Source organism: Pteropus alecto, unplaced genomic scaffold (genome assembly GCF_000325575.1).
Source record: "Pteropus alecto unplaced genomic scaffold, ASM32557v1 scaffold98, whole genome shotgun sequence".
Classification (NCBI taxonomy): Eukaryota; Metazoa; Chordata; class Mammalia; order Chiroptera; family Pteropodidae; genus Pteropus; species Pteropus alecto.
Genome location: NW_006443570.1, coordinates 2,831,633 through 2,855,821, shown reverse-complemented (window position 1 = coordinate 2,855,821; position 24,189 = coordinate 2,831,633). Strand labels below are relative to the sequence as shown.

The following is a 24,189-nucleotide window of genomic DNA, read 5'->3' as shown; positions in this document are numbered from 1 at the left end:
TAGATCTGTCGGGTTAGTACAAGGTGTGAGCATCAAATCCAGAATCAAAGTGTGGAGCACCCTAGAATTCCAGCGGTGAGGAGGAACCTGCATGGGATTCTAAATGGGAGGAGCCTGCGATAACCTTCCTCACTCCCAGAACGACTGCCTCCCTCAAAAGCCTGATGGCTGGAGCCCCAGCAGTCATCTAACGGTAGAGTCTCCCAGAGGATCCAAGCCCCAGATAGAGGAGAGAAGAGCCAAAGACACTTCGAGAGAGGCTACCAGGGAAGGGGTCTGCTGACAGCCCTTACTATTCCCCACAGCCTGTCTCACTTAAGCCTCTCACCTCCTGGGCACAGCCGTAGGCCAGCCACTCCTGGCGGTATCGGTCAAAGCCGCTGGAGCATCTGCAGGGAAAGCAAAGGTCAGAGGTAAGAGTGTGTGTGTGTGTGTGGGGGGGTGTTGACATAGAAGCCCTCCCCTTCATTTCCCCCCTATTCAGCAAAAGCTCTCCCATGAGAGTGAGGAGGGGGCTAGTCTCCCAGGGCTAGTCAAGCTCCCCAAGATGAATGGGCAGGTGCCCTCAGCACCAGGTGGCTATGGAATCAGAAGTGAGACCCTCTTGCCCTCTCTAGTCCTTCTCCAGAAGGAGGGGAGGTTGTTTGTGAAATTCTTTCTGACCCAGCTCCCAAGAATCAAGGCCATATCTGCACTGGTGTAGGTATGTAGGGGGCTAGATGGACTGCATGATCCTTGTGACTTTTCAGGCTTCCTTAACTCTGGGCTGCCATGAAATTGCTAAGAATCCATGAAATTCACACACACACATTCTCATCCGAGGAAGTCTCGTTTATTCACTGAGACCCCTTTTTTTGCGGAAGGGCCTAAAATTGGCAAGGAGAGGCTGGGTGAAGATGGACAACAGCAGGTTAAGACAACGCCCCCCTGTGTGGTTCTTAAGGGGTAGAAATAAAGGTCCTGCCACAGGCTGGGAGAGATTAAAAACTGGATGAACAGGGTCCCCCGAGTGGACATCACGCAGCTCAGCTGGGTTGGAAGACGCCAAATGCTCCCCTAGGAAGGGTAGGGGCGTGAGGATGAACCAGACAATGGTCTCCATGTCATCATGCTCAAATTTCCCATCTTCAATCTTTGGTGCCAGGGAATCAACCAAGCCCGACTCAAGTGCAGGGACATCTGCATGGGAAGAATAGCATCGTGCACCAACAGTGCTAAGAAAGAACTCATGGCTAGTTAACTTTCTGCAACAGCAACTGCCTGCCCATCCGCCCGAGACTTGGTGAGGCTGAAGACCAAGGCTGAATTGAAGGCACTGTCAGCCTTTCCTTCTGGCAATGCCTCTGAGCTGCTCTTCCTGCAGCAGCAGTGGCTAAACTGAGCCATGCACACCCCCTCTCTCAGGTCCTCCATGCCCATTACTGTGGGGGATAGAGGGTTAGGGCATCTATTGGGAGATGAGAACTAAAGTTTTTTTAGGCCACATCGATTCTTTCAAGGACCAAGCCTTCAATATAGGTCTAAGAGCATCACATTTTAAGCCCAGAGCCACCCAACCCAGATTCAAAAGAGAAGGCATAAGAAATAGCCATTTATTGAGTGCCTCCTGAATGCCAGGAGCCGCCCCAGCCACATGCTGCCTTGCACTGTTACGTGGGACCCTCAAAATGGCATAGAAAGGCAAGGATTATGCCTTTCATTTCCTGAGCCAAATCCTGGAGTTAAAGTCACCCTTAGACTCCAGAGCAGGCCACTGGGGGGCAATGTGGGATGAAAGGAAGACCCCTGCCATGGTAAGTGAAATTGTCTAAATCAGATCCAGCCCCAGGGCAGGGAGGGGACACCCTGGGAGGCTGCAGAGGGCAGAGTGGGTGAAAGAGAAAGGATAGCTGAGATCCTTTGTGGTGACGGCAAGCAGATGTTGGTGGGAGAGACCATGGTGGCCAGCCCCAACATACCAGCCCTGCCCTTTGGCTTTTTAGGGACCTGGAGTCAGCTCTTAGTTGGAACTGAGGCTCCAGAGAGAGCTGGCAAAGAGGGGCTCAGACTGGGATGAGCCCAGACCCATTGGCATCTGAGAACCAGAGGTTTCCAGAACCACATCAGCCTTGTATGCTCTGAGGAAACTTCTCTGTCCTATAGCTGACATAACCACAGCAAAGGCGGTGTCCACACCCGCAGCCCTGCCCTCTCCAACATGACCAACCCTCATTAAACCATCATGGTCTCTGGGATTGGCGTATGAGCTAAATGAGGCTGTGTCAATGTGAGGGCTTGCTTTCATCTGACCCATTTTGCAGTCCTCATGTCTCGGCTCTTGTTGGATGCTGAGTCATGTGGTGGCAGCCAGCCCCAGGGTTCCAGGGCTCATCTGAGGTCATCGGGATTCTCTTTCCACACTCAGATGGTGGCTCTCAAACTTGAAAGTGCACAAGATGGACCACATAGCGAGGCTCCACTCCAGGAAAAGCCAATCTGGGGTCTACCCTACGTATTCGTACGGAGGCTCTGTGCCTTTTGTGTGAAGGGCCCGGAACACTGTGCAAAAATGCTGTGTGGTATTCAAGGAGTTAAAATAACAGCGTGTTCCTTACAAACTTCTCTCCGAACCACATAGACCCAGCCCATGTTACAGGAAAAACAAACTGAGGCCAGAAGAGCATGAGTAAGAACCGGGAGAGGAACACCTAGGAGGGACCCTCTCTCCTCCCAGCCCAGAGCTGTGTCCTGTGTGCCAGGTAGGCCAGCTATAAAGGTGATAGCTTTTATTTCTATACCAGGATATTGAAAGGAGGAAAGGAAACACTGATAGATGCACGACAGCTGCAGGGACTCTGTGTAATTTGCAATTTTCAAGATTGCCTTAAAGATTCCTGGAGTTCATAGGGCCTCTCACTCTCATGAGAGCCCTGGTCCCAAAAGAAATTATTATTTTTTTCCTCCTGCCGTGTATTTATCTTGGACAGGAGAACAGGACTCAACTTCTGAATCTAATCTGAGGAAATGATTTCAGAACAAGGAACGGAAGATGAGCTGGATTTAAGAACTTTATCCCTGAACCTGCATCTCATCCAGAATTTTCTCTGCTTCTAAAACCAAGCAAATACAGCTTTGTAACTTGCCCCGACTTTCCACAGAGGCCTGACATTTCCATGACCCTGTTTTCAGAAAACTCTGTTGCAGCCTGAGAAAGATCTTGAGAGGATGTTTGGGGGTCATGGGGCTCTCAAAACCAACAGCAATAGGTCTTTGGATCATCCCCTGTCTCTGAGCTGGTAGATCACACACTGGAGTGCAGAGGAGACACCCTGTTAAAATGCAGGCTCCTGGGCTTCTCTCCCAGAGATCCAGATGCAGGGGCCCAAGGCATGTCTCAGGAATCTGCAGTTTACGTGAGCCCTTGCTGATTCCAGAATGACCGCAACTGTGGACACTCTGAGAAGCCCTGGGCTAGGACAAATCAACCCCTCCCGGGTGTGAGGAGGGAGCTGCGGTAGTTGCAATCTCTGAATGATCTTTCAGGAGCCTAGTGTCACCGCAGGGCCCCTGCCATACAGTCACCTTGACCAGTCAGAAACTGATCCTCAGGGAGAAACTCATTTCTATGACATTGTTGTCCTTAGGGTCAGAGTAGACTGGCCAGATATCCCCTCATATTGGCAATGAGGCCTGAGGCAAGGAATGGGGCCGTGCTAGCCTCTGCCCCTCCTCCACAGTCTGCCCATGGGAGCCAGAGGGTCAGTCTGGGCACAAACCTCTGGAGGACATGGCACCAGCTGCAGTTGAAGGTCAGGTCTGAGGACATGCAGGCATCACAGCTCCGATGCTGCAGGCATGCTGCAAGAGAGAAGAAGACCCCTCAGCACCAAGCTCTCCACAGGCCTCCAAAAGGTACAATTTGCCTGAATGCTGGGTTTTTAGAGAACTGTGGCGTTTCGGACTAGCAAGGACCCTAGAGGTCACTATCGCCACCCTCACATGAGTCCAGCTCTGATTCCTCCTCTCCTTTCCTCCCCTTCTTCTTTTTGTCACCAGGGATTTAGGCCCTGAGCTGGTGCTGGGGATCCAGCAATAAGACCTGGTCCCTGCCTTTTTGGGCCTTACACTCATATGGGGAGACAGACACAAAACAGATAACCGAACAAAAAGAACCACATGATTATCATTTTGATGAGGTTTATGAAGGAAAATTACAGAGTGCTATAAGCATGTACAAAAGGATCTCACCTAGTCTGGGAAGTTATACTACAGTGTTGAAAGGGATTTAAAAAAAAAAAAAAATTGAGATATATTTGACACATAACATTGTGTAAGTTTCAGGTGTGCAACATATTGATTTGATACATTTATATTGTAATATGATTGCCATTGCAGCTAACACCACTATCCAGTCACAAAATTAACATTTCTTCTTATGGTGGGAAAAATTAACATCTAGTCTCTCAGCAAATGTAATGTTTATAGTACAGTTTTGTGTCTATAATCACTGAAAATGATGTTTTAAGATGTTCCGTTTTGACCCCCGTCCAGGGCTGGTCTAAAGCACTCATTCCCCACCCCTGACCCTCAGTCCATATGGAGGGATTGCTTCAGAGCCCTGCTCCTGGCCTCGCTCCACCTCCTCACTTGCCTCCTCCTGGGAGGTCTCGAGTGCTGAGTTTGTGAGGGTAAACCATGCATATGTAATTCCATTCCTTCTTCTCCTCTTGGAAGTGGGCTGCCCGTAGGGGTGTGCTGGCATCTCTGCTCATCCAGGCTTAAACCTTACTTGGGAAGTTATTTGACCTCTTGGTGCCTCAGTACCTCATTTACAAAAGAGGGATCATGAAGCTATCTTCTTGGTAGATATGTGAGGATGACATGAGATAATAACCTAGAGGGTTTAGAATAGTGCTGGCTACATGGGTGAGCCCAGCGAATGCTCCTTGTTGGTATTGACTGTTCTTATTCATCCCCCTCAATGTCCCTATGAGGCATTCATTCACTCATTATCCATCCACTCATTCTTTCATCAATATTGATTGAGCATCTGACGTGGGCCAGGCACTGTCCCACATGCTGGAGACACAGCCATGAACAGAAAAAGACAGCTGCACTGCCCACATGAAGCCTGCAGTCTGGTGGAGATGGCTAACACATACATGGAGAAATCAATCTACACTAGGGCTTCCGGTGGTGAGAAAGGCTATGAAAAAGTCGAGCAGAACAGGGAGGCCGAATGACCGCGGGGGATGTGTTCTATTCAAGGAGGTGGGGGAAGGCCTCTGAGGAGAGGACACTTGGGCAGAGACCAAGAGAAAAGAGGAAGGGAGCCGGCAGATGCTCTGGGGGTGACGTCCAAGTAGAAGAACCCCTATGCAGAGGCCCAGAAGGGTCACATCCCAGGAGTGTTCCCAACAGCAGCCAGAACACTTACAGGCTGGGCAGAGTAGAGAGGCAGAGGTGGTAGCGATAAGGAGGGACACGTGGGACCCCCTGGGCAGGGCAGAGTTGAAGAAAAGAGAAGTCAGTGGGAGCAGGCTGCTGGAGGGTGCGCAGACCCCTCGGGCACCAGCCAGGCAGAGGAGCAGAGGAGGCCAGGGGAGCAGGGGCTGTGGGGGTTGGGTTTTATGAGTTGTTCACTTGCAATCGAATGCCACTCACTTAAGTGAACCAGAATGACCTCTGAGTGGCAAATGACTGCCACAAAGCCCATGCATTTTATTGCAAGGACAGACAGGCCCTCCCCCGGAAAACATGCAGTGGAAAAGCTCATGTGATGAGCAGCTGAACAGGGCATGTTGACAGCAGCAAAAGGTGACAACTAACTACAGAAAGATGACAACTCATTCAATAAACATCACACACATTCCTTCTTTATGTGAATTTTCATGGGACTAGACCACAACCATTAATTAGGGAACGAATTTGCATTCCATGGACCCTCAACAAGGTGGCATCTGGGAACCACCCCTTGGTGAGTGGGAGAAAAGCTGTTGTGGGCACAGCCTGGTCACCTTCAGTCACTTTGTAGGAGGGATTGGCTGTAAATGGCACTGTGTCCTTTCATCTGCCAGAATTTTGCGGGCCCTGGAAGGGTGGGTAGAAAGCCATGGGTAGGAAATAAGCAGAAATTAGCCTGGCCTGAAAACAAGAGCTCTTGCTCTTTTGTTCCCTTATGTACCCAGAGGGTCTAGAGCAGTTCTGGGCACGTGGTAAGTAGTTTACATGCTTCCAGAATTGACATATAGATGCTTTTGTCATCCCCATTTTACAGAGGAGGAAAGGTGGTAGGTCTGAGTGTGAACCGAGGTCTATCTGAGCTTTTAGCCTCTGTGTGGTCCCTGTGCCCCAGCACCCACCCTCATCCCACACCAACTTTTCATGACCTTCTAGAAGAGGGACCAGCAAAGGAGTGCAATGGCTTGGAGGTGGCCCATCCATAACTCTAGAAGAATCTCGGCTAAGTCCTCCTCCAGCCAAAGGCAAGGCAGAGAGCCTGGGCTAGAGGATGCAGAGTTTTCTGAGGATAGAGCTAATCGGCCTCCCAGGGGCTCCAGTCACAACCTTGTTAGTGCTGCCCCTCCCCCACCCACTGCACCCACATGGGAGCCCAGGGCCTGGTCACTCCCAGTGACGCTGGAGGCCCCTTAAATGGCTCCAATCAAGCTGAGAACAAACCCTGGGAGCCTTGTGGATGTTCATAAAATCCACTGACCTTTACTTCTCATCTGCATTTCAGATGTCCTGCATGCTATTAAATGCTCACAAAATTCACTGGAGGGGTAGGAAGTGGCTTACGTATACAAACAGTGTCCCAGAAACGCATTCCCAGGACAATTCACTTCTTCCGCCTGGGGCAGTTAGCCTTGTCCTTTGATGTCCTTGCTCCTACATGAAATTTTATTCAAGTCCTGGGACTTGAGTTTTACTGATTCTCAGGCCCCAGGCCTCTCTTGCCTAGAGGAAGGATGGCTGGGGTGGGGTGGGGCTGTGACTTGTAGGGTGTCCCAGCCCTGTAACCCCATGGTGTCTGGGTCCTTCTTCTTTTCCAGGGCAGGACACCTGCTGAGCCCGGACTGAGTCAGGTGGCCTAGCATGTGAGAAGAGCCCTCCTCCTCCTCTCCTTTCTCCACCCCCTGCTCCCAGAACCTCCAGGGAAGAGGAAAGAGGGGAAAAAGAAGCAAGAAATGCCCCATAGGGCAGGGGAAAGGCCATGGCTTCAGAAACTGGAAGGTATCGTGAGGCAGGAGAAGAAATTAAAATCCTTTAAAAAATGTAAGAACGGGAGTGCGGTCCTCCTTGCTCTCACTTTCCGCAGCTACTCTGACCAGATGCTGAAGAGCATCCAACCCTCATTCTGTGGGGTCCACGCAGCAACGGGGGCTTTGGCCATGGCCTTCCACTGTAGGAGCGTAGGGAATGAGGGTGGAGGGGAGGGCTAGCGCCCATGGTTCTTGGAGGGCTGCTGGCTAAATCCTTTTATGGCCTTCCGCCTGTGGACTCTGGCATCACTCTCCCTCTAAGAAAAATAACAATGATAAACTTATGGTTCAATTCAGTTCTTATATTATTTTTCCTAAGGGCTCAATCTAAATTCTCAGAGGTAAATCTTTCCTGAGTTTCAATAATGTGTTAATAGCTGTTATGTCAAGCACAAACCACATCTCAGGCCCAAGAGGTGCCAGTTAGTGTCAAAATTGCCATTTATGTCCTAGACTCTCCCTACTGTGGTTCTAACCCTGACCAAAGCTCTGTGAGGGTGGCGGTGTTAGGCCCATGTGACAAATAAGAAATGGAGGTGGCTGTACCCACACGGGGGTCAGTGGTGGGCCTGGGAATGGCACTCAGTCTGTTCGACTCCAAAGCCCTTTCCAAGACAGCGGGTTGCCTTCCCTCATCAGTGGGAACCACCCCTACTTACTTGGCAACGGGGTGAATTCCACGGCCGACGTGCTGGTGACTTTGCTGGGGTCCAGCTCCACACGGTGGTATTCGAAGATGGCCCTTCGCCGAGATTCTGAAACAGAGGCAGAGCCTGTCATTAGGAGCATTTCATGGGCAAAGGGCTTCAAATTCTCTATCTGGAGCCTGAGAGGTAGGCAAGAGATTGTAGTGAGTGGAGCTGAGGGCTAGAAATAAACCCATAGACCTAGGATAATGATATTGGTGCTGTAGGAAGGACAGGTGTTGACCTTGAAAGGAGAGCTTTGGGGTATAAGCAGGTTAAACTACTCAGTGCAGAGACTGGCTGCTACCAGGGTCAGAACATAGGCGATCCGATGCCCCCGAATGCCTCTGTGCTGTCACAGCTGCTGCTCCCTTGACCCATAATGCATTTCCACCCCTTCTCTCTCTGTCAAGGATCCAGCTCAAGGGCCACTTCCTCTGAGCAGCATCTCCTTGACCACACTCTCCTCTTCCCCGTTCGGGCCAGGTGCCCTCCTCCCACTATATTCATTGCCTCGTGTGGTCATTACGTTTTATTTGGAGGGTGGGGGCATTAGACTGTGAACATCTGGTCCTAACTCTGACCCACAGTGAGCATGTGTCTGCAGATGGATGGGCCAACTTTGAAGAACCTCTCCCCCTGGATGGAGGCCAGAGCAAGGCTCAGTGCCTGGAGCCAGGCTTATGTCCTGCCTTGGTCCCTGCAGAAACTTCCCGCAGGACCTCAGAGTCAGGAGACTCGAGTTCTGATTTGAGTCCTGCTTCTGACTCACTGGATAACCTTAGGGCCTCAGTTTTTCCTCTGCGAGGTGGAAAGACAGAAGCACTTGCCAATCACCCCTGGGAGGATAAAACTGGAACTGTAGATGAAGTCTTTTTCTAAAATGCCAATCTGAGATGCTCTGATATTTCACACCACACCCCCATTCCCGCCCAAGAACTATGACTTGGGGTAGGTTTCCTCTGGCTCTATAAGGCAGGCAGGCAGCTGCTGAGCTTTACGAATGAGTTCCCCATGAGGGGAAAGGGCCACTAAGTGTTTGGTTGCCCCAGAACCCCTTTTTCCTTCTGGATTGTTTCTTCAATACCCTTTGGGGGAACTGCCCCTAGTTCTTTCCTACATGTGGTCTGCAGGGACTGCCATCTTCCTCCATGACTCTGCCTCCCTGGCCACTTAGTGATGAGTCCAAGGCTGAGCGTCTGATGGAAGCTAGACCAATCAGAGATCTTCCCTGAGACTTTTGAACTGTAACCAAGAGACCTTTTGCCCTCCAGTAATGCAGCTGAGAGGCAAGCTCAGAGTCTGTGAATGACCACAGTTCCAGTCTTATGGGGAAGGCCAGAGAGAGAAGCTACATTGTGGAGAGAAACGGGAAGAACCGATGACATTCCAAGCTCTGGAGTCCCAGGACGTGCCCTAGTCCCTGTCTTACCAGTTGTCAGCTCTTCTTCCTTTGGCTCTGTGGGCTACGTCAGTATCTCCAATGTATCCCCTTTTCCACTTAAGCTAGTCTGAGTTGGGTGTTTGTCACTTGAGGCCCAGAGTAGGTGAGGATATAATTTTCTCATTCAGCTGAAGGTGGTTTGTAGGAAAGTTTCCCAAGGTGGCAGTAGAACTCAGTAGGGTCATCCATGAAAGAAAGGGCGTCCTGGGCAACTGCTGGGCACTCCAGCCCCTCGCTCCCCGTCCTACATAAAGAATCTGGGGGAGCATCCGCTGCTTAAAAGAATATCTCATCTACATTTCTTTCATTTATTTATTCCCCAATCTTGAAAGTGTTCCCTCTTCTTAACCCAAGATCGATCCCCAGATGGTCTGGCACGAAAGCATGCTCTCTTGCTACCACACCACACTGCCCCACTGCAGAGTCATGGCGGACACCTCAGCCCCCGAAACTTGAGACTACAAAACATCCTTGAAACACATTCCATGCAATGCAAAGGAAACCACACTGGCATTGAAGCCAGCAAAGCACCCCCGGAACTAAACAGGGGTCTGCAGCCCCACCTCAGAGGCTTGTGTCTGGAATGCTGGCACTACCCATTCACATGTCACTCGTAGGGTCTGTCTACCCATTACCCACAGGTCAGGTTCTGCTCTGGGCTGAGCGGGAAGGGGAAAGAAGGTGGGGAGACCGATGAGAAATTGGAGGAAGAGAGGCCCTGCATCAGGAGAGGGAGCACACAGGGCAGGGAGGTTTAGGCTCTGCCTTTACCACCTGTGTGACCTTGGACACGGCTCTTAAGCTCAGGGAGCCTCATCCAAAAATGGAACTAGTTGTACTATACTTACGGGGTTGTTCTGAGACTTAAAGTAGGCAACTTATGTATGGAAAGTATCTGGACCAGAGGAGCCCCTTAAAGTATGAGAGTTTCGCTTTCTTCTCACCACGCACTCCTTCTGTGCGTCTGGTTTTCTTGTGGTTGAGACTCAAGGACATTTTCAACCTCTCCCAAACCCTCAAACTCTACCGTGGCCAAAGAACATGAGGAAAAAACATGGCACGTTTCTTTCCTTCTCTCCCTTCCTCCCTCCCCACATCCCCATAGCATATTTCTTGTCAGTGATTCTCAAGTGGGTCCTTCGGCTCCTCAGCAACTCCTGTGGATGGAGTGGAGACCCCCTGAGAGGCAGCCTGACCACAGGGCTGTGCTGGCAATCTGAACATCCCAGTCCCCTGACCTTTACCCTCCAGCAGCAAGTGCCATCTCCCCACTGCCCATTGTGAGCCTCTCCCTTTCCCCCTGCTGGCCCCAAGGTCCAGGCTGTTTGCTTCTCTTCCTGTGAGTTCTGCCCCCAATCCTTGTTCTCCTGGTCCAGACTGGGTACTGTTTCTTGCTTTTGCACCCCCCACCCCAAGGAAGAGGTAACCGGAGAAGCGGGGAAATGTCAATGCTTAGGAGTGAAGGGGCCTAGGGGGATCTCCCAGTCCACTTCTGAGGACTCCTCAGAGAGTACTGATCTCAGAGTCCCTCCCCTCCCCCAACCTACTGGCTCCCGTGGACAGGGGCAGTGGGAAGACTTTGGCCTTCCTTTCCTGCCAGGGAGGATGACAACTCCAGCCCCGAGGCAGCCTCCCTCCACCTGGACAACTGAATTGGAGCTAGATGGTTTGTAATGAGATCAATCCTCCTTTTGCTTTTTTTTTTTCTCTCTCTCTCTCCCATTGCAGAAAGATTGGGGAACTTGCTGCTTCTAAGGCAAACAGCTGGAAAGGGTAGGTGGGATGAGGACTCTAGGCAGTCCCGAAGGGTGCCCAGTAGCAGGGCACTGCCCAGTGTGGGCTACATGAGTGATGAGATGGGCCACAGCTTCACAGACTCAGGTTGAGAGCCGTAATAATTTGTCTTGTCATTCATTTGACAAGTGGGGAAACCAAGGCCCAGACAGACTAACCCATAGACTGATAAAACTTTGTATAACACTTTACCATTTACAGAGCCTATCCATAGCCTTAAATGGAAAAGAACTGTCTAAATGGAAAAACTCATACAAAAGCATAGCGCCGCCATGCACTATACTCATTCACTGGTTCAACACACAGATACAACACCTGCCCTGTCCAGGGGCTGGCTAAATCCCGAGCACTCAGTGACATGCAGGATCAACCTGGCCCTGCCCCCACGGGGCTTCCATCCCTGGAGATCACATACCTCTCACTCACTCTTACAACTTTCAGAGGAACACTGACTGACGTAACTCTTCTCCCCATTTCACAAGGGAGAAAAGCGAGGTCAGAGAGGATTCATTTGCCCAAAGTCACATAGTTTCTTTCTTTCTTTTTTCTTTTTTTTTTTTGCAGAGGCACGACTTAAAACTTAAGCCTTGATGCCAGTGCAGCTTCAGAAAGTCACCAAAGGTGTATGTGTAGAAAAATGTCTAACAACTGGCTTCCGGAGTGGGGAGGGGTGATGGAAGGAAGGGTCCTCAGTGCAGCGTTTGCCGATTTCTGTGACAAAGTGGCTGATTTCAAGCTACCGATTTGGAGTCACTGAGCACAGAACTGGGAAGAGACACGGCCAACCTCCTCTTATGAGTCTGTACAAGCTTTTCCGGCACACCACTGCTTAAGCTTTCTTTAGTTGTTTCTAAGAGAGTTGAAGGGAAACATTTACAATTAAAAATAAATAAATCAATAAATCATTAAGCCAGTGTCCCAAAGATCTAGTAATTGTGTGTTTATTTTTCTCCGAAACAACTCTAAGTCTGAGATAGAAGAGGCCCAGGAGGCAAGCCTTGTACACATCAGGCAGTAACTGCCGAGTTTTCACAGGGTTACCAGGGTCCGAGGTAAGAATGAACCCTCCAAAAGCTAAAGGAGTGAGGTACATGGAGCCCTGTACAGTCATGTGCGTGCGCGCGCGCACACACACACACACACACACACACACACATACTCCAGATGTTTTTGATACAAGAAAGGCTCCTTACCAAGCAGAGGTGGGGTCTGAGACAGGGACGAGGAAGGCACCTTTCTGTAATTCATCTGCCCAGAGGAAGCAGCAATTTTCAGTTCGCTCAAAGGCCCAGGCTGGTTTGTGCTGCCGAACCCTCCCTGTGTGACTCCAACTGCTAGGTGAATGTGGCAGGGGCTTTGAGTGAACCTGGGGGTTGCAGGACATCTAGGTGGAGGATGAGGAAGTTATAGGCAACCTTTCACAGCTTCATCACACCCACTACCCCCAGGCACCATCTCTCCTTCTGAAAAATCACCCCTATTGGCACAGAAATGTAATAGGATAAAAAATAAATGTGAAACTCCAGGTCTTCCTCTAAGGTGCCTGAGGCCATGAGGTCTAGAGTCTATGCAAACATTTCTTCCTTTATCTGCCCCATCCTTCAAGGCTCAGCTCAGAGGACATGCCCTCCTTCAAGACTTCCCCCAACTTTGGGCACAATAAGTGGCCCGTCCTCTGAGCTCCACTGCCCCCTGTGCAATGTCCGGTGTCACCTGTTACATGGCTCCAGCAATATTTACCTTGCTGGTCACTCGCACAACCATGCTCCCCAAGGGCCAGGGCCCGCGAGTTAGTTGTCTCTGTTCCCCAAGCCCTAGTGCCAGGCTCTGCACATAACAGGGCCTCAGGAAATGAATGTGAGTGAATGAATAGGTTACAAATAGCCATGAAAACCTCAACACTATTATAACGTCAGCCCACAGCCCAAAGGAAGAACACCCTTCCTCTCTAGCCCACCACAGATTATGGCCTTTCTTGAAAGGGCCATCCTTAGTGGGCCAGAGAAAGCCACATGCCACTTCCTAAGTAAAAGCTCGAGGTAGGAGAGCTGGCTTGCAGGACTTGTCCATCTGCAAAGATGTAGGGGACTGCCACCCTCAGCCAGAAGTGAAACAGGCGGGACAAAGAGAGTCAGGGTTGGGGCACAAATGGAGACATGGACTTGTCAAGGGAGCCAGTTTCAGGGACAGAGACACACAAGCAGTAGCCAGAGAAAGCGGGGCCCCTAGCAAACCTCATGCCAGAATCTAGGGACGGGTCTCCCCACCAGTTAGACTCAGAGCAAATTTGGGGGCGCACCTCAAGTGAGGGCCCAGCCAGAGGTGGTCAGATGTCCTCCAGAACCCTCCACAGCCCTACCAGCAGGGCAGGGGGACGAGTGTGGTAGAAAGGGGGAGGTGGGTGGGTGTGAGGAAACATATCTCTGATTAAAAATATTTGTTCATTTCTACTGCCGATTTGTGCTTGTTTGAGTATATGGCTTTGGTAACATTTTTTTTTCTCTATAAACAGAACCCTTACTATCTCCGCCTGAGTTATTTGCTTTTGAATTATCTCGCCAACATCTGGGGCTCACTTAAGGACGATGACGTCTGTCTGCATGACCAGCGGACCCCTTCCAGAACCAAGACAGAGGCCGTCCCAAAGCCACATTTCTGGCAGTTTGAGACATTCTGTTGAATCTCTGCTTCCACTCATCAAAAATTCAGAAATACTAAGGTCCAGACACAGAAAGCCTGGCCGCCGATCAAGAAAGGTTAATGGATCAAAAGAGAGGTTTACAGGCCCCATTTTGTTTCAGTCTGGACACCAGTGGGATCCAGCTGGATCGGTCAGAAAAAATCAGACTGACAGGTCCCCCTAAAAAACTTCCCTGCAAAATGGGCGGTCACGGTATAAAAACTGCAAGATGGTGGTTTGGGAACAAGTGTCCATTCACTCTTTCGTGTATTCCTTTGCTCGCTCGGTTATTCATTCAATAATTAGGAATCAAGCCCCAGCAGGGGACCCCAGAGGTAAATATAACCAGGGTCCCGGACCCCAGGAGGATTCCTTCTCGGCACTAAAGCAAAGTGTAAAAGGGACAGAGAGGAGAGGAGGCAAGAAATGACAAGACTCAGGGGGCTGAGTAGAGAAAAAATGGAAAGGTGAAAAGGGAAAGAAGGGCCTCTGGATGGATAAAAAGCTCCAGTGGAGAGTACTGTAAAGGATCCTTTGTCTAGAGAGGTCAGAAGACAGAATGGGCCAGATCTGCTGATGACATGTCCCTGCCCACCACGCCCTCACTTGGCTGGTCCTTCTCACTCTTCTGCAGTCAGTTCTGGGGCCTCCCACCCAGCAGCCTGGCACGGAGGTACAGCACAGGCTTCTGACACATTTCTGGACTCACATCTGCCTTTGAAAGGAAAGGAAAGTTCTGGTAAATGAGAAGCCCAAGTGTTAGGGCCATCTGAGGCCATTCTTGGGCCAGCCAAGGGGCAGTCTATAATTTGGAGACTTTAATAATGAAATCCTCATTAATTGATTCCATAAATCCAGAATCTGTCAGTTTCAACACTGGCTACACTAAAGTTGCTTTTATACTGTCCATGAAAGAAAGGGTTTCTTAAACAAATGAATAGAGGAAATTATATTGACTTCTGGGGACCCCTCCAACCAAATAAAAAGTGTATAAGCTACCCTGTGTGTTTTGTGTGCCTCTGCAGATGGATGCTGCTAAATGTACATGAATCTTTTCTCTGCATCAAAGAGCACTCTGCAAACTCTCTGCTCCAAAGCCTGTGTAGCAGTTTATATAAGGAAGTAATGGTAAGAAAAACTCTCCTTCCTTCAACCCTAGGAGTGAGACTGTGCAGAATTCCCTCCACCCCAGGCTGAGGTAGGAAGAAAGTGTTTCGAGGCTAGGAAATGAGAGCCCCCCGCCCCCCGCCCCCCGCCCGCCACAGGGTTCAGTGCAGGGTGTGTTGGGGGATGATTCTTGAATAGTAGGAAACCAAACATAGCACCTCAGGCAGAGAAGAGCCAAGCTTGGGTACAAGCACAGTGATGCCGCCCATTCTGTAGGACCAGGTGGGCTTGGACAATGGGAATATCGTGGTGATAATAGGGTCTGCAGACCAGAGCACTCTCCCTGAACTTCTGTCTCATTTCAGCCCTGGTTATTTGGGATTTACTGTTATTTGCAGCTCAACCTAATCCAACCTAATTCTCTACTTCCTGGGTTGAATATCAGACCCAGAGGAACCTGACTTCTTAGTCACATAAAAGCCATCATTTCCCAAAGCAAAAATCATAGCCCATTTTAAAACCCAGTGAAGGCCATGGGGACTGTCCTAGAAAAATGTGTCCATGTGAGTATGCTCCATTCACACCCGAATATTCCTCCCAAAGTCTATGCCTGCACCCCTAAACTAAAGAGATGCAATTACCAAAGCACTCACCCCCAAACTCAAATGGTGTCAGGCCCTGTTCTCACTTGGGGTCAGCAGACAGCAGAGGACAGGGTCTCTGCGACACCCGTTCCCTTCAGCAACACTAGTTCCTGCCTGCCGCAGACACTGGGCTAAGTGCTGGGGCCACAGTGAGATGCCCAGGAGCTCATAGCTAGCTGGAGAGAAGGTGAATGAGCAGGGCAGTGTGATGAGTTCAATATTAAAGACATCGACAAAGCGCTTGGGAGTAGAGGAAGAAACCATGAGTTCTGCTGCATGGTGAAGGCAATGTCTGAGCTTTGCCAAGGGGCAAAAGGGTAGGAGTTGGGGAGATTTTATATGAGGAACTGTGTCACAGAGATGCAGATAGCCCTTGGCATGTTTGGGGAAAACAGAACATGCACATCAATGCTGCCCAGACAGAGCGGTGGATGACTGAAAGGGTTTGGGGAGGAGCCTATAAAGGCAGGCTGTGAGCAGCTACACAGGGCCTTGAATGCCACTCTAAAAATTTTGACTCGATGCTGCAGGCAACAAAGAGTCAGAGAATGACATGATCAGATCTGTCTGGTAGTGACAAGAAGGAATGGGGGACAGAGAAAAGAAAGACTGGAAGCTGGGAGCTGCTGGGCAGTGACTGGGGGTCAGGCGCAGGCTTTCACCTGGCCAGTGGACACAATACCTCAGCAAACAGCACCCGGTGTCACTGAAGCCAGCAGCTCCCACAACAGAGCCCTTGAGCCTCCTCTAGGTCGCTCAGAACAGGCGCAGCTGCCCTCCTGTTTTGTCAGGCGCACTGTGCTTTCTCCCCCACCCTTTACCCTGCCTCCCCACACCTCCCTGGCTTGCCCTTAAACAGCCTTTCATTCCAGAATCACAGAGCAGCCTCAGATGCAGACACTCCCAGAGGATCTGACTTCCTCTAATTCACCCTCATTCAACAGCTGGATCCAACACACATTTCCTGAGACTCTGCTGTGCACAAAGCCCTGTGAGGGAAGCACAGATGAAACAGACCAGACTCTGCCCCACCAGTTCAGTGATGTGTGGGGAGCGGGGAGCGTGCATCACTGTCCTTCTTGCAAAACAGCCTGGGGTGCGTGCACATGAGGCTGGGGATGTTTGGGAAACTGAGGAGGAAAGGATTCACCCCTCTGGGTGGGTCAGATTTAGAAAGTCTCGATGGTGGACCCCGGAGTTAAAAAAAAAACCAGAAGATCCAGTTTTCAGTTCTCCCTTTCACAACTGTACGACAACAAGCAAGTCACTCCACCTCTCTGAACCTCCATGTCCTCATTTAGAAAGGGACAGATGTAAAGTAGTCCTCCTTTACCTGCAAGGGACATGTTCTAAGACCCCCAGTGGATGCCTGAAATAGCAGAGTACTGAACTCTATATGTACTGTTTTTTCCTATACATACATACATACCTATGATAAAGTTTAATTTATAAATTAGGCACGGTAAGAGATTAACAACAGTAACTAATATAAAATAAAACAATTAAAAGCAATACATTGTAATAAAAGTTATATGAATGCGGTCTCTCTCAAAATATTTTTTTTTCTCTCAAAATATTTTATTAGGCTATACTGTCCTTCTTCTTGTGATGATGTGAGATGATACAATGCCTACGTGATGAGATGAAGGGAGGTAAATAATGTAGGCATTGTGATGTAGCATTAGGCTACTATTGACCTTCTGATGAAATGGCTACTAAGTGACTAACAGGTGGGGAATGTATATAGCATGGGCTAGACAAAGGGATGAGTCATGTTCCAGGCGGAACGGAGCAAGAGGATGCGAGATTTCATCACGCTACTCAGAATGCAATTTAAAACTTATGAACTGTTTATTTCTGAAATTTCCTATTTAGTATTTTCAGGCCATGGTTGACTGTGAGTAACTGAAACCATGGAAAGTGAAACCATGGATAAGAGGGACTACTGAACATTCTCCTACAAGGTTGGGAGGATAATCCAAAAATATATTGTAAAGCTCTGTGCCTGGGGATGGGATTACAGTCATTGTGGTAAGCAGACTCTAAAATGGCCCCCAAGGACCCTGCCTCTTGGTATTCACACCCTATGTAATCCTGTCAGGAGTGTGCACTGGACCTAGAGACTTGCTTCTAACCAGTAGAATATGGCAAAAAGTGATAGGATGGAACTTCTAAGGTTAGATTACAAAAAGACTCTGGCTTCCATCTTGCTCACCCTCCACTGCTGTCTTCCTCGCCTGCTCTGATGGAAACCAGCTGCCAGGTTGGGAGCTGTCCTAGGGGGAGGGCCACATGGCAGGAACTGAGTGGAAAACTGAATCCTGCCAACAATGTCATGGAAGCTCTTGGAGGTGGATCTCTCCACCCCCGCCCCATCAATCACTGAGAAGATGAACCCTGACAAACACCTCGAGAGCAGCCTGTGAAAGACGCTGAACCAGAGCACCCAACTAGGTTGGGCTTTGTTTCATGATCCTCAGCAACTCTGAGATAATGTGTTTGTTGTTTTAAGCTGCAGTCAGGGTAATTGGTTATGCAGCAGCAGCTAACTAATACAATCAGAGTGATTTAGCAACCACCAGCTCAGTACAGGCGCTAACCAACCAGTTAGAGCATTTGCTGACAGCAGCAATGGAGCGGGGTCTTGGAGGTCCTTGCTCGAGCCTCTTGCTAGAGCACTGGGAGTTCGGGAAGGTGGTCTGAAGAGGGGCAGGTGAAGTGGTAGGAATTTCTTATGGCCATACTCACACAGGGGCATAAAAGTACCTGCAAGAATATTCACTGCAGCATTATTTGTTATAGCGAAAGATTGGAAACAAGTGAGAAGTCTATGCCTAGGAAACTGGTTAAGTTAAGGACATCCATACAATGGGCTGTCTGTCACACAGCCGTCAAACAGAATGAGGCATGTGCTGACACGGAATGATGGACAGGAGATACTTAGTTCAGGGGCAGAACCGTGGCATCATATGCCATCATTTGTGTTAAATATAAGTAGGTATATTTACCTGAAGGCTTGTAACTCTAGAAACAACCTGGTATCCCTCGTTTCCTCAGAAAGGAGAACTGGGTAGGGGTCAGAGATGGGAGAGAAACCTAAGTTTTCTGTCTCCTGGAGCCTCCGGTGATGCTCCTTCTACCATCTGGGGTGGTGAGGCAATTGCGGCTATTTCTGGGAGGACTTATAAACCCTAATTTGGTGTCTAGAGATTTTCTGAATAAAGGGGGTGCTGCATGGAAGGGCCCTGGATCCCATTTCCCTCATCAGCCAGAGCAGTGCCTCCCGCTAGAGATTTTATTGGGAAAAAATGGTTCCTCTGCTCTAACAAAGAAAAGTCACTCACTATGCCCCCTTTCTTCCCTCAGTCCCCACTCAGCTCTCCGTCCATCTACTCTCCACCTGCCATCTCCCGGTAGCCTGGTTCAGTCTGAGCTGCGTCCACCCAGTCCACGTCTCTGCTGGATCCCTGGGGACTTACCTGGTACGTCCGGGGATGGATTAAGAATCATGAAGGCGTCTGACAGGCCAGCTTTGACAGGGTGCTGGGAGGAGCTGATTTCCAGGATGGACATCGGGATCTGCAACAGGGGAGAAGAGGCTCTATCAACATCCCTAAACACTCCTGTGCCAGCCTAGACTTCCCCTCTGAGCTTCAGACCCATCTGCCTGCTCGGAGTCACCTCTTGGAGGATGTGAAGACATCTCACACCCAAGAGGCCTCACCCAAATTTCAAGTCTTCCCCACACCACCTCTAAGCACATTTCCTTGTTCTTTGTTCCATCTTTGTGAATGGTATGTTCATGCAGGCCAGAGACCTAGGAGTCACCCCAGCCCCTCCCTTTTCTTCATTTCCCCCCTCCTCCACCTAATACATTTCTAAATCCTGTTAATTAGCTGGCTAACTGGCTCTCAAATAAATCTATTTCCCCCTACCCCTGCCAGATTCTAAGCTAGCATTACCTCTCTCCTAAATCATCTCCCAGCTTTCCTTCTGACCCCTCAATAGTCTGTCACAGGACCTTTGCACATGCTTTTCTTTCTCCTGAAACACACTCTTTGCTTCCTTAACTCCTATGCATCCTGCAGATATCAACTCTTTTCCTTAAAGAAGCCTCCCCTGACCTCTGCTGAGGCAAAGAGCTCCATGAAAGGCTCTTCTGGCATCAGGCACCTCTACTTCTCAGCACTTGTCACAGTGGCGATTCTCCCTTTGTCCCTGCAATTATTGTCTATCTCCTCAACAAGATTTAAGATCTATAAGGGCAGAGCCCACAGCCATTTTATTAACTACTATATCCTCAGCACCAAGCCCTATGCCTGGCACGTTGCAGGTTCTCTACAAATATTCACTGAATGAAAAAAAGGCTCCCTAAGACCCAGCCATCTCTGCAGCTGGGCTCACTCACCTCTTTGTAGCCGAACACAATTCGGCCGTCACGGTGCAGAGCTGCCTGGAAGGTGAAGCTGCCCCTGTCCTCCCGGCCTTGGAGGTAGACATGGTCCCACTGAACAACAAAGACTGTTCCTGTGGAGGAGAGCAGAGACCTGGCTAGAGGGGGTGTGTAGTTCAGGGAGCAGGGCATTGTAGAAAAAGTGGCCAAAATAGATTGGCCACAGATGGAGCCCCTTAGGGTAGTCTGCAAATTTAACTGGAGGCAGGAGCTGGGCGACGCACAAACATTGGCCTGGCTTCTCAGCTGGAGAGGAACCGTAAGACTCTGCTGCAGCCCTTAGAAACCGTGTTTGATCACCTCTTACCCTTGGATCATGCTTCTTACCCCAGGAAGCATGCCCCTTACTTCTTGCCTATCCTGACACTTGAGATGAAAGGGAGGAGAAATAAGAGAAATGCCTCTTCTCCTGGGATGGGAGGGTATGTACTCAAGGCACAGCCTGGTGAGAGTAAGAAACAATAAAGGTCCCTAGTATTTATTTTATCTCTACTAAAAGCCAAGCACTTTCATTCCATTATCTCACCAGATCCTGCTAAGTAGCAGGCATCTTGTTACCATCTTACAGATGAGAAAACGACCCAGAAAGCTGGGGTGGCCACCTTGCTATGTGACTGTGGGCAAGTCCCTTGCCCTCTCTGGGCCTTGGGCTTCTCTACAGGGGCTGGATTAGGGGAGCCCTGGTGACTTAAACTCTGAGATCTGGTCTCACCATTGTCAAAGTAAGCAACTGTAGAATTGTCGGAGTAGCCAGGGTTGAAGTTGGCCATCAGAGGGGCCACGTACTGAGTAGCTGTGAGCATCCGATGGATCACATCGCCAGTGAAGATGAAGCCTGGGGTGAGGAGAAGAGCAGAGGAATCACCAGAGAAGGCCTAGAGGATTTGCTTCCTTGTGTTTTTCCCCCAAAGGCAGGAAGGAGCAAGCCTTAGACCTCTATCCACCACACCCAGCTGGTGGGCTCAGGGTCAGGCATGTATGGAGCAAAAGGGTCCCAGACCAGAAAAGGTTCTCCCTGCCCATCCAGGTGGGCACCTCTCCCTCTCCCTGGGAAAGCACACAGGAATCAAAGATGGGTTCCTGATATCAACAGGGAGCTGGTCCCAAGAACCAAGCTCCTAGTGAAATCTCCATTTTCCCCTCATTCATAGACTCAGAAACATGGGGATCACAGGGACTGTCCACCCTGACCCGAGTTGGCCTGGAGGGACACACACACACACACACACACACACACACAAGCAAGTCAGCTGTTGTGAGGGAGGTATTCTGTCACACCCACTGACCTCCCTCCTGAGAGTGGGCTTCCAAGAGAGCCAAACGTGGGTCCCTCGCCAGTCCATCCACACAACCCCATCTGCAGTGAACCTCTCCAGGTAGGTCCCCAAAGTTCTGGCTGAGATCTCCAAACCCTCCTCCAGCTTCACTGACATGGCTTACCTCCAGTTGCTATGGTGATCTGCCGCAGAGGATGCCCGTAGAAAGGGAAATCGAAGGACAAGACCACTCTCTGCAGGGGATGGGAGAGAGTCAGCATGGGCCAAGCTGCAGGCCAGGAGGCTGGGCACCCACATTGCCCCATGCTTGTCTGATCAGAGTGGGGAACACGCATATCCAGGGCGGGCCTCCAGGACTATTGGGGGGTACTCCAACTCTGATCAAGCCACCTGGGATCCCCTGGAAGTCACTTCCTAGATCACGGATCTTAGGCCACAGCCATGCCCACTGACCAGGTGAGGTGGGCTTCCCCAGCCTCCCAGCCCAGGGCAGTGCTGCCAGGAACCGGGGCACTCACCGAAGCCTGCCGGTGGGTGTTAGAGAGGATTCTGTGGACCTTCACTTGGCTCCTGTTGGCCTTGGCCACATCTACCCATAGCTCTCGGCTGCGGGGCTCACTGGGGCCATACAGACGTGACACGTAGTAGCTGTGGTTGTCCTCCTGCCACCATCGAAGACAGAACCCAAAGGAGGTGTGAGGCATCAGGCATGCCAGAAACAACCCTCTGTACCTCCTCACCCCTGACTTCTGTATACAAGAAGTCATGGCCCTCCTGGGGAGTTTGACCTGTGGCACAAAGGGCTGGCTTAGGCCTGGGAGCCCCTGGGCCCTCCTTGGCCCAGACAGCTCAGTACCTCAGCCTAGCCATGCCTCTACAGCTCTGGCCCCAGCCAAATTCATACTTGCTGTACTCATGCTCAGCCCTTGTCATTCCCAGACAGGCCAGGAGGCTTTTTCTGCAGCTCGAGTTCCTGTGGAGCACGTCCAAGACAGAGCTTGGATTGGGGCACCAGAGAGAAACTGACAGAGCAGTCTCTAACAGAGCCCTTGTCTTCAGGAAGCTCCCAGACTGAGGGGGACACACAGTCCCTGCTCTGGGGAGTACCCTGTTTAAGGGAGAAGGGAAAACTAGATCTTATAAGCTACCAGTCTAAAGATGGAAGCAGACCCTTAATCTTGGGGAATTGCTAGTCTGATGGAGGAGGTGGGACTTATGTAAACAGAATACACAGACACAGACCCTCAAGCGGAGAGATGATAATGGGCCCATACTGCGGTCACTAGAAGGTTGAGAAAGGGGAGAGAAGCCGCAAGGATTCCTTCGAGATATATTTCTAGCTTCAATTATGTGCCTGATGGGGATAAAATAAAGAGCAAGCCAGAACGCAGCAGGCTGGATGTTAATTCCATAAAGCCTCTCCTGCACAGGAGCATTGGGCACCAGGATTTAAAGGAGGCCAGGAAATGGTTGGCAGAAAGGGTGGAAGAGCCAGGAGAGGAGGCGATGTCATAGCATTTTGGTCCCCTGGTAGGGCATCAGCTGTAGGAGGAAAGGAGGCAAAACAGGCAGGTTCACTTGACTGCTGTGGCAGAGATGGGGCTGCTGACCCGTGAGGAGCCCTGAGCATCGTGGGTCATCAATCAGGCTGTCCAGTGGCAGTGGTTGCAGACACAGCAGAGCAGACCATGTTCTCCCTGTCAACCTGCCAGCTGCCCGCCAGTCCTTGCCCTGGGCCCAGCATGAGCAGGGATAGGATGCCTGTCTCCCCACTTGCCAAGAGGCAGACTCTGGTCTTCTGACAAGTGACACACTCTGGGAATCTTGGTCTGGGCAGAGCTGGGGAAGGTGAGCAGAAGAAACGTGTTGGGCGGGGATAGATTTCACACTGCCACTGCCTGTTTTCACGTCCAAAAAACAAATCTAAAACACATTCAAGGACACATCACTTAGCTCACAAACCGTCTGGGGCTCCCATTGCCCTCATGACAAAACCCAAACCTCAGCCTGGCATGCGAGGTCCCATCATGAGCCAGCGCCACCTTCTCTTCAGCTCCATTTCTCTCTCCTCTCTTTCCCCTGTACATCCTCGTGCCCCCATCCGCCAGGCCAGACTCCCCTGACAGGCTGCCAGTGGTCACTCACGGCTTTGCACATGCTGATCCTCCTGCCTTGAATGACCTCTCTTGCCTTCTCCCCATGGCAGATTCCTACTCCATCAATGCTCAGCTTAAACCTCACCTTCTAATTGATCTTCTCCCCCTATTTGTCCAGTGAGGAACTCCATCCCATGCAAATGTCCCCCACCTCCCATGGGGTCCTCCAGAGGTCTGTGTATCATCTGTAGAGTCACATGAGCCCACCCTTGCTGGATTTCTGATTTTATTTAAGAAACCACCTGAGGGGGCCACCTTGATGCCACCATCCCTGGGGTAAGGGCAAGTGCCTATGCCAAGGATGCTGCCTTCCACTGCTGCCATAGTTACCCACCCTGAGGTCCCAGAAGGTGCCCAGAGGAGGAAGCACTACTCCCTAGCTCTGCCTTCTGGCACTGAGGCAGCCATGGCTGTGTGCAGAGCTCACAGCCTCCCTTGGGAAAGCAGCCTCTTCTACTTCTGCCTCTCACTCGACTCCCCAGGGGATCAGATGCCAAGTCTTTTTTTTCCTGGGTCTCCATCTCTTTCATCTCCATCCATCTCTTCTGGGGATCCCCACTTAGATCAAACAAACAAACCAACCCAAAAATAATCCCCCCCAAAATCACCTGCCAAAAATCAAAGTTCCATACACTTCAATTCATGCAAAGAGACGTGTACAAAGGTGTCCCCAGCCTGCTTCCTGGGAGTCACATGTGAGCAGT

General features: G+C 50.4%; 1 protein-coding gene across 1 annotated transcript in view; it reads right to left on the bottom strand.

Moving 5' to 3' along the window:
• PLXDC1 (plexin domain containing 1) overlaps positions 1–24,189 on the bottom strand; it is a 65,244-nt gene that overhangs the window by 13,087 nt on the left and 27,968 nt on the right. The window contains exons 3-10 of the mRNA XM_015599397.2: positions 21,848–21,991; positions 21,493–21,562; positions 20,765–20,887; positions 20,008–20,126; positions 19,079–19,178; positions 7,904–7,999; positions 3,756–3,837; positions 329–389 (exon numbers count right to left, since the gene is read on the bottom strand). Of these exons, the coding sequence (XP_015454883.1) occupies positions 329–389; positions 3,756–3,837; positions 7,904–7,999; positions 19,079–19,178; positions 20,008–20,126; positions 20,765–20,887; positions 21,493–21,562; positions 21,848–21,991 (795 nt within the window). The remainder of the gene's footprint in view (positions 1–328; positions 390–3,755; positions 3,838–7,903; positions 8,000–19,078; positions 19,179–20,007; positions 20,127–20,764; positions 20,888–21,492; positions 21,563–21,847; positions 21,992–24,189) is intronic.